General features: G+C 44.2%; 1 protein-coding gene across 2 annotated transcripts in view; it reads right to left on the bottom strand.

Moving 5' to 3' along the window:
* Positions 1-5,571: 5,571 nt before the first annotated feature.
* plod2 (procollagen-lysine, 2-oxoglutarate 5-dioxygenase 2) overlaps positions 5,572-10,381 on the bottom strand; it is a 30,933-nt gene continuing 26,123 nt past the window's right edge. The window contains exons 14-20 of one of the 2 annotated variants that reach the window (XM_053412752.1): positions 10,072-10,134; positions 8,847-8,960; positions 8,492-8,557; positions 8,211-8,315; positions 7,083-7,229; positions 6,740-6,865; positions 5,572-6,584 (exon numbers count right to left, since the gene is read on the bottom strand). In XM_053412752.1, coding sequence (XP_053268727.1) covers positions 6,429-6,584; positions 6,740-6,865; positions 7,083-7,229; positions 8,211-8,315; positions 8,492-8,557; positions 8,847-8,960; positions 10,072-10,134 — 777 coding nt within the window. In that variant the 3' untranslated portion in view covers positions 5,572-6,428. The remainder of the gene's footprint in view (positions 6,585-6,739; positions 6,866-7,082; positions 7,230-8,210; positions 8,316-8,491; positions 8,558-8,846; positions 8,961-10,071; positions 10,135-10,381) is intronic. The other variant, XM_053412753.1, reaches the window with a different exon arrangement.

The following is a 10,381-nucleotide window of genomic DNA, read 5'->3' as shown; positions in this document are numbered from 1 at the left end:
GGCGGGCCTGGACGGAGGCAGGAAGCCACAACAGAGCCGTACAGACCACAACGTCCAGGGTGGAGGATTCGCTTGGTGCATGTGACAGAGGTATCCAAGGGAGGGGGAAATAAATCCCTGTCTTGTGGTGGTTCTTTTATGTCCGAGCCAAAGAGCCAGTTAGAAGGATTAGGGTGGATCACCACTGGTTTTGTCTAGATGAGCTGTGGTCACCAGATTGCCAGTTTGCTGTTGTGGCGCTTCGGGCTCCTCAGAGGGCACCAGGTCCGCCTCCACAAAGGGACTCTTGGGTCTTTGGTTTGTGATTGGACTTGAAGAAGTGCTAAGTACAAATCCAACAAGAGCCACACGACAGGAACGTGCAATTATATCACAGTGATGGATAGACATGCAGTAGGAGAACGCTCTCCATGGCATGAAGTCCGGAGCAGTGCTGGGAATGCTCACGTGTCACGAACACTTCTTGAACCCTGTCGCTTTACCCTTGGTGTCGGTGAATGAAGCACGGCCCTGCACTGCTGCGTCTGTTCGTCCATCAGGGAATCTATAAGTGGTAGATACACACTTAGACACCCAGATGAAAGGAAAGATGAATGTGGTGGTTGTATTTCTTGTTCTTGGATGACCCTTCTGGAACCTTTGGATAAGATTTGACTCATCACAGAATTCACAGGTTCAGATGTTTTCCTGGTTGTTATTTGGATGATTTAAGAAAAGCACAGTGATGCTTTCCCGGATTCTCCTCTCTGTTATAGTCGGTATGACGCTGTCGGTGCATTGTACTCACATTTATTAGCTTCAGGTCGTTTCCTGCTCAACAAAAAGCAAACAACTTCAGTGCCACCTCATTGCATTTATCAATTTTAGGAAAAGTTTCTTTTGAAAATGCCACACTGATGTAACATCTTTTTTTTTTGACAGTTTTTCATTTATTTTCAATCTGTCTTTTAACCACAAAGGAGGTTATGCTTTTACTTTTAAGTAAAACTTCACAGCTTGATGCTAAATTGATGTTAAATGTGGGTGTCGAGCCTAGATCCAGAATTGTATTTTCATTTTCCTTTAACGTCGCACGATTTCCCTACATTTTCATCACTTTTCCCGGGAATAATAGATCAAGTTTGACGAAACAGGCTTTGGTGGCGTCATTTTATACAGAATTCCATTCTAGGTCACGTTTTTTTAAGTAGAGAAGGCAAAAATCTTTCATCATCAAAACAAACACATCATACACCTAAGAAGTGTTTACCCACAAGTCTTAATTCAGGGCAATAAAGTCTCTGAGACACTGAGGTTGGTATAAAGGACTAAAGATGGCATATTTCTAACTTGTAGACTATTTTAGTCGTAACCTCAGATATTCATGTTTATATTTTAGCTGTAATACGTTTCTGCGGTGCTTTAATTCAAGCTGAAAACCTAAATTAAAACGTGGATATATTACAGTTCATCCTCAGTAAACTGACTCTCCCTTAACATCAGTTTTTCCCTTGTGTCATGTGAACGTGGGTGGTCGCTTCCAGTGATCGCGCCAAAGATCACAAACCAACTCTGGTGAAAGTAGCGAGGGAAACGATGACGTGTCAACAAACCCGACACAGTTTGTTGACAGACCTCAACAAACTTTGCAGGAAGTAGCTTCCTCTGACATTGGGGTTATTTCACAGATCAAAGACCCATCGAGGTATTTCTTCACTTTCTCTAACAGTTTAACACATTTCGACATCAGCTCTCCGTGTTTCCAAAACCCTGTCCCTACATATATGAGGAATGTGCTTAAATAAACTCTCACCGTCTGCGAATAGGAAATCCATAAAACGTTCCTTGCCTGACACGGAGGTTGAAGATGTAGTTCCTTAAGGAAACAAGCGCGATCAATGTGATTGCTCCAATAAGATCAAGACGCCATGCAGTATATTTCACTTGACACGCAAACCGCTCATAAAACACTCCCGTCAGAGTTTCTGCTTTCGCTCGCAGGTGTGTGATTAACTCCTGTGCACCCGCGTGTTTGCTCTTCATTACATCCCAGCGCTCGCTTGTCACATGGAATATTAATGATTAATGTTCCTCCTTCTCCTGTCTGAGGGATTATTGCCAGACTTCTCACCTCAGAGCGGCACACTGCAGTTTTTAAAAATGGCACAGACAGGGTGTACCCACATGGGGGCTCTGGGGGTCTGAACACCGTCCTCCTGTTGACCCCCCCCCCCACCCCCCCCCCCCCCCCATATTGCCCATATTGACCTAAGACACGTGGCCTCCACGTAAACAAGGGCGCGCACACCCGAGACACCAAAATACCCTCCACTCCCTCTCTTTCATCTGCACCTCGACTTGCACCGTGTCGATTGAAGGAGCAGCAGCACCAGACTAAACACACTGAAGGAATCATTCAGAGCACCCCCCCGAAAATAGCTCATAAAAGACATGTTGTGCGACTTGCATTTGACTCTGCTCACCACAAACGGAGCCTCTGTGGCTGCTCCCCCGTCCTCCACCCATCCACGTCCTCCTCCTTACTTTTGTCCTTTTTTTTTTTTTACATAAATCAATATCTGTCTGGGGGTGCGGGGCTGCTGATTGTTTTTACAGAGCGTCTCTGTGTAATTTGGCTAAATGGCACCCGCGCCCGGTTGACTCTGGGATGGTAAACAGTCTGGCTGGCGAAGAGGGAGTGTGCAGATCGTCTGGAAAGCATACAATCAACCGTAATTGCTGTTGTGGACTCTGGATGCATTTGATTACTTACCTGGATGACGGGTGTGATGGCAGCCTTGAAATAATAAGTGGTATTTGGGTTAAATTACACAATATGGATCATATTCAATGTGTCATGTTCTACCTGACAAGTCTGGATCCATTTTTATGTCGCCTATAATCATAGTTGGTCGCCTGCCACACGAAAGATTTCCAACATAGAAATGATCAAGGACTTTGCACACATGAATTCACTTGGTCTTTTTTTAAGAGCCCAATAAAATGTTACAAAAAAAGGAAAACCTTTTACAATGTGTGAGAGTAGCTACTGTTGCCAGAGTCAGTGGGTTGAAGTTGTTAAAATCAAAGAAGTGAAGTCTCCTTCTCTTCGGCTGCTGCAGGACTCAAACTCACCACTTGATAATGGACGTACACAGGTTCTAAACAACAAGCGTGGTTCTGAGTCAACAGGGATAATGTAACGTGATGTAACTGCAACTGGAACCAATGAATACGCTTGATACTGAGGTTTTTTTGTGTTCTCCGGCACTATTATAAACAAGCACCCGAATGTTCCTCATGTGCAAATACAGATCATCATTATAAACTATAGATCATTTTTATTAATTTACAATAACAGTGACGTCGATTGCTCGAAACAACAGTTTCTATTTGATTCTTTAGTTTGGTGCATGTCCCTTAAAGCCCCATCAGACCTCATAACTCAGCGTTTCCCGCTTTTCAAAGAATGTGAAACATGGTGCGGATGCTCAAGCTGCCAGGTAATAAATCGCACAGAGGGGGTCACACTGGTTTCACACTCAGACGTTCTTTCATTTAATGTGGCTACGTCACACACACACACACACGCAGCTACTAGATATATATACTTTGGTCAATTTGCAAGATATGTGAAACTTGACGAATTTAACTCCCTTTGAACTGCACACACAAGTAGAAAAATACACAAATGTACACACTGAGACGCGTACACACACACACACGCGCTGATATGTGTATATGCATTGAAAATTGTCTCTCTGTTCACAGGCTCTCTTCCAGTTCTTTTCCACTAATCTCTGACTGTCAGTTGCACTGTGCATGAACCCAGATACCTCCACTCCTAGTCCTCCCCCTCCTCTTTAAATACAATCTGAGTAATATACAGAAAGTCAATCGTCTGGAACCTTTACACTCACACACCCACACACACACACAGAGACACACACCCAAGCACAAGTTTGTACTTCTATCTTAGTGAGGACACTCATTGACATAATGCATTCCCTAGCCTCTCACCCAAACCTTAACCATCCAAGCTAAATGCTTAACCCAAACCTAAACTTAAACTTAACCCTAAAGCCAAGTCTTAACAATCAAACAGTCCTTTTAAAAAGTGAGGACACACCCGGTCATGCCAGGTCGGGCATGTACTGCAACAACCCCTGGATTCTTTCCCTCAAGTGGTGAATATGAAAATGGTGCAGATGTGACCCACAGGCCTGGAACCGCTCCTGCACGCACATATGCATGACTGTCCTCCTCCAAACCATCGGCACCAGATAGCACACACTGTATTCGCCCACACATACACTGGCCTCAGGCACTTCACATTCTTGGATCATTGCAAACACTTCGGTTATGGCTAAATCGCTGTCTGCTACTGGGCACCCTGCAGTTTGTGGAACACTCAAATCTACTTTGGTCGAGTCTCATGTTACCCGTCTTTAGAGCTGCTGACCCCGAGCGTGAGTATTCACTGAGTTCCAAGGAGGGGGGCCTCACTGTGAAATCACTGGAAAAAAAAAACACACAAATGCTTGAGGTAAACTCCTAAAGGGTAGAAAGGAATCTAAAACAACCTGTCACTGTAGCTCAGGTATTCACTTTGCTTTATTCCTCATCCAACTGTAGAAGTAAATCAGATTTAAAAAAAAAAAACATCCATTACTGCCATTTGATAAAAATCATTCCTGTGAGAACCTGTGAGGAATGCAGGTTTGACTGCGCCTGGCAGGAATCAATGTCACCTTTCATGGGGCGGACGGAGGGAAGTGACGGACACAAAGGACTCTTTCAGCAGCGTGTTGACCCAAAGCTCCTCCATCCCCCCCCCCCCACACACACTCTCACAGCAGCTCTGCAGACATGCAGCCTTCACACAGACTTTACAGGGGAGCAGAAACACGGGCCTGTACCCGGGGAGTCCGCCTTGCAGGGGTCGTCTCTCCAGAGAGTCGTGTGTGCTACAAAAGTTATGAGATCTGATAGGGAGTTGGGAATCCAGAAGATGTTTCACCAGTGAACTGATAATGATCAGTGTTGTGGTTTGTACGTGAAGAAACATGGAACTGCTGCTGAGAAATCACAGTTCTCTTGTATATCTGGTTGTCGAAAGTTATATTTATGAACCATTCCCAGTCGATATACTCCCCCCCCTCCATCACCAGGCTCACAGCCACCATCTGTGCAGCTCCTCTGAAGTTGCGTGCGCATGTTTACACTCGGGCCCTCATGTAAACTGAGCTACGTTGATTTACATCACCACACCACACCACACCCTAAACACTGCTCCCTCAGCCCCGTGCAGAGCTGGACTCCACAAACAGGCCTGATTGTTTTTGCATGTGACGTGTTCACGGCAGAGCAACTTGACAGACTTGGAAGAAGCGCCGGTAACAGAGATAACACAATGGAAACCTCTCCGCGGTGGAGCGTAATCCCGTCCAGACTTTGCTTTGCTTCTGCCAGAATCTGCACAGGCGGATAAATGTCTTCTTCCTTTTTCTGAGAGGAGCAAGAGAAGCTGCAGAACTAGGCTGGTGTGAGCCGATTTCTCAGAGTTAAAAAAAAAAACTAGAGAACATCGAATTTCTTATAAAGAACTTTATTAAAATTTGACAATAAGTTAAACAACTTAATTCTCTGAGTCCCAAAATCCATTCACACACATCTTTGCAGAGGAATATCGAAGAAAAATATTTTCAAATGAATGTTGCCAATCTCCAAAACAAGAACGAAGCCTTTCAAGTAAAACAGAAAATTAAACTTCCTTCAAACGGAATTCATATTGAATTCTGCCTCTTTGTTTTTTGATATTATATTTTTCTGATGTGCAAAACTACAAAAATATATTTTATTTTTTTCGTGGGCACAAATTATTCGACTGAAATCACACATCTGGATTGTTTAAGGGCGGAAAACAATTTACACCCCAACAATGTATGATTGGAATTTTAACGCAGAAACATGGATTGTTGATTAGCACCAGTAGAAACGTGTGACTTTACAGTATAAATGCATTCAGTGACATCTTACCTAAAAACGCAAATAGATACACAACAGCTGCACGACAGCAGGGCACAGCTAGCAAAGGCACGAGTGTGTGTTACCTGGGAATCATGACAAGCTACAGCACCAGTAAAGACTGGGATTTTAATGGTTTAAATGGGAAACAGAAGCGCTGCACCCTGCTGGCATCGTCTCTCTTACTTGTGCATCTAATGTGTGAATTGCTTTCGTCACCTCCCTTTTCCACTCCACTCTCTGTTTGACAGAGATTTCCTTTTTTTTTTTAATGCAATCATTTACTCTTTTAAAGCAGTTGCCTTTAAAGAAAAGGATCGCATCGGCAAAACATCTGGGGCACAAAGAAAAGAAAAGAAAAACAGAACAAACGTGACAGAAAGAGAAGCAAAGCAAAGGTCGGAGGACTAATCTACAGTCGTTCAGGGGTCGATGAAGGACACTGCGATGTAGCGGGTGCCGTTGGTGGTGGGCAGGCCTTCGTGGAGGTGGGTCAGGCGTCCTGGGTGCATGAAGCTCCAGCCTTTCCTGGGTGAGTCTATGGAGCAGTTGTACCGATGGAAACGGCAGCCCCCTCCCTGAAGAGGACATGAGAATGTGAGGGACAGTCGAAGATTGGATTGATAATTGTGGAATGAGTCAGTGGGTCCCGGGAACATTGAGATTAAATCAGACCTGACGATATCCAGATGTCAAACGGCTCTAATATCAGAATTACTCTTTTTTTCTTTACCTGAAAGTCTGTGTCTTTGTTGTTGAGGGCGATGTTGATGGTGAAGGTGGAGGAGTCGTGGTGGGGCCTCAGGTACGCTTGTCTCTCGGGCGTGTATTTTACCACGAAATTCATTATGGCGTAACCCTGCGATCGAAGCACATGATAACATCCAGTTACATTTGAATATATCATCCTATGTGAAAGCTGTCAGCTGCTGTTAAAGCTCAAGAATGTCAAAGACGAGTCAAAACTCATCCCAGGAAAATAAGCTAACTTTATTCCTGCTGTTTCAGCTTTTAGGTGAACATCGGTGAAGCTCGTTCTTTATCTCCCCTTCCTTTCTCCCTGTGGACACACTCACCTTTGTGTAGTAGCCCGAGAACACCTTTAACGTGATGGGTGAAATGAACTCTCGGATGAAGTGCAGCCACTCTTTATCGAAGCCGATTTGCTTCATGTGAATATCGTCCGTCGGCACCGTCTCGTAGCCGCCGGTGATCCGCTTGTCCTGAGGAGGAGGAGGAGAGGAGATAAAGCAAAACACTGCAGTGTGATTAACGATGGAACAAATGACCCACTGTCCTCTTTGTGTGATGATGATGATGATGATGATGATGATGACGCGTCTATGTGTTTGTCTGCAAAACCGCAGGCTGTGCCGTTGCCTGCGTCAGACCTAATGACCCATCCAGCCCAGCGCTTTCTCCACACAGAGTTAGTCCAAGTATCTGTACACATTTAGTCTCCCAGGCAAACTTTTAGGCAGATTAATGCCCAATTTCAAACCACATAAAACCGGCCGCATGACTTAAACGCCATAAACACAACATCATAATGTTTTATTCCATCATATTTAAATGTCGGACCTGGAGAAGACGGTGATAAAAATTAAAAGCACACGTGTTTACAAGACCGCGGATCATCAGTTGTGTGTCTGTGTGCGAGATGGCGCGTGTCCTAATAAACACAAAAAATAAAAATCTTAAGAACAAGCCATTCGCCGCTCAGCACATCTGGCTCACACGGGGGCGAGAGAGGTGGATCGGAGATAATGACCCAGCACAATTCACCCAACTGACGGAGGAATGTTTGGAACAATAAAGTTTACAGTGTTATTTACTTACTTTCACTTCCTGTTAAATACAACACACATTGAACCAAACATTCAAATACTATTAGACTTTGAAGGCTTCAGCTCTACGATAATAAGCATGTAATTCAGACACTTAAAAATAAATAAGTATTGCACGAAGTTAATATATTACAGCAAGTGTCTTCAACTTGAACCTTAAAGGTCTAAAATAAATATTTTTCATCAAGAATATAACCGAGTAGGAGTCAGAATTACAGTATTTAGCAAAACATCTACTCTCAGGAGTACAATTTATTGAAAAAACTACTCAAGTACATATAACGGAGTACATCTAACGCGTAGCTACCCACATCAGCCACTATGTGTCTCCCCGGTGTTCACTGCAGTTCTACTGACCTCATGATTGCCCCCAGACCAGGAACCGAAGTGCTCCATCTCCTCCACTATTTCATCGCAGGCCTTCACCGAGAACACTGGGAACCAGAAGACATCTGTGCAGGGCTGTAAACATGCAGAAAGAGACAACTGAGAATACACTTCACTGACACCTTCACCTCCAGCTGCCCTGACTGATGCGATACCCAGATCCTGCTTGCTAAAAGCAGATGTCGGGATTCCTGCACGACATCACGTCATTTCTCTTTACTGTACATGTCAAACACACGGTAAATACAAACCTGCTCCAGTAAGTTTTCAGTGAAAATTCGAGTGTAGTTTTCGTGGATGTATTTCTCCTTCCAGTCCTGGAAATAGAAAGAATTTCGGATTAGTGGCCTTTTTTTTATTTGGACTGTTTTCTGACCTGCATACCTCACAGAGATAATCCTCTCTCCTGCAAAGCACGACCCGGCGTGCCAACTACTGTAAATCACCCGGCCTTATCAGTCAGGAGTCATTAAGTCAAATCTGTCTCCCATCTCTAATCCATTATGTCTGATAACCTTTACAGGTGGCTGCTCCTTATAGCTGCTACTCAGAAAGAAATGTCTATTTTTTATGATTGAAGACTAAGGAGAGGTCATAATGACTTACCACGGGGTTTTGAAATATCTGCCACAAGTCACTGTTGTAATGAGAAGTGTTATAATTGGCGGTGGAGATGAGCCTCCCGAAGTCGTGACGGTTTGTTACGTACATGAAGACTCCCTGCAGCAAACGGGGAAAAACATCAAGTCACTTTCACAGATTTTAGGGAGGCAAGCAATCTCAGTAATGTCTCACAGGAAGCATTCATAACGACTATAACACGTGCAGATCTACAGTGCATGAGGTGCACTGCAGGTTATGACTATGGTAAATGTTTATGACTCTTTTAAGGTTAGCACTGGTATAAAATAGAAAGGAAAAAAAAAACTCGTGGCAAACTACTTAAAAGCTTCATTTGCACAAAAACTCAAATCAAGTGTGATTTCAGTGTGTTTGAAGACACTGAAATCAACTGTGATAATCTTAGAGAGAACCAAAAACAGAGACAGGTGCCATATAAATAATCTAAGATTATTTATGGGTTGTGGGTGGGGGGGGTGGGGCAGTCAGGGCAGAGGATTGGGAGAACAGGAACAGAGGGGGGGGGGGGGGGTGCTGGGCAGGTTGGGATAAAGCAAGTCCAGGAATGATATTCCCTCTATGTTGAAGCATTGGGGGTGGGAGGGGGGGCTGTGTTGGGGGAGGGGGTGGACTCTGTCAGACTAGGCTTCGTAAATGACAAAAATTGATGAATCGGGGATTGATTCTGCAAATGTTCGTTTTCAAATGGTGGGTGAAAGCTGAGGTTTGTAGCCGATGATTTAAGACTGACAAGAATTTCCTTGGAGCCTAGTCTGAATTCAGTCGGTGTGTTTAGAGGTTGCAGGTGGTTGCATGTGTTTGCTGTGGGGTTGGGCTGCTCTCTGTAAAGCATCAGGACAGGGGACTTGCATGAGGAACTCCACTTTCTCCTCCTTCATCTCCTCTAGGAAGTGACAATTACAAAAGGGCAGAGCTCAGGTCTTTCTTTCTCTCTACCTCAGACAAGTCTGCTTGTCTCATCACAAGAAAAAAGGTCAACATCGATTTCCAAAGAGCTGCCAGTCATCGTTTTTACGTATAGACATGAGGCAGCAACACGGACAGCAACTTAGACTCCAAATTTGAACTCGGCGGAGCCAAGAAATCTTTAGTCAAATGAGAGTCTGTCAAGGAAATGATCCAGATTCTCAGTGCTAACCCATTGGAAATGGATGTTTCACAAAGCAGAGTAATCAAAACAAGTGGAAACCTTTGGGGGCCTGAGCATATGGAATGATTCCGGAGAAGGGGAGTCTTTTTCTCTGTGACTGGTCTAAAATGGAGGAGAAGCATCGTGTAAATAGAATAACATGAATCATTGTTTCAGAATCAGAGACACGGTAGAAATGTAAAATACGTCACATACATGGAAACTCAGGAGGAGGGGGAACACGCCTGCATGAAACAAAGGAGCAAGATTCCCTCTGAAGCTGATGTTTTTTGTGGGTTAACACGGAAGAGGAGTGCATGCTGGGAAAATCAATCCAAAAGTACCCGGGGATTGGATCCGGCGGGGTAGT

The sequence above is a fragment of the Pleuronectes platessa genome, chromosome 20 (assembly GCF_947347685.1).
Source record: "Pleuronectes platessa chromosome 20, fPlePla1.1, whole genome shotgun sequence".
In the NCBI taxonomy this organism is placed as follows: domain Eukaryota; kingdom Metazoa; phylum Chordata; class Actinopteri; order Pleuronectiformes; family Pleuronectidae; genus Pleuronectes; species Pleuronectes platessa.
This window is presented reverse-complemented; position numbering and strand designations above follow the sequence as displayed.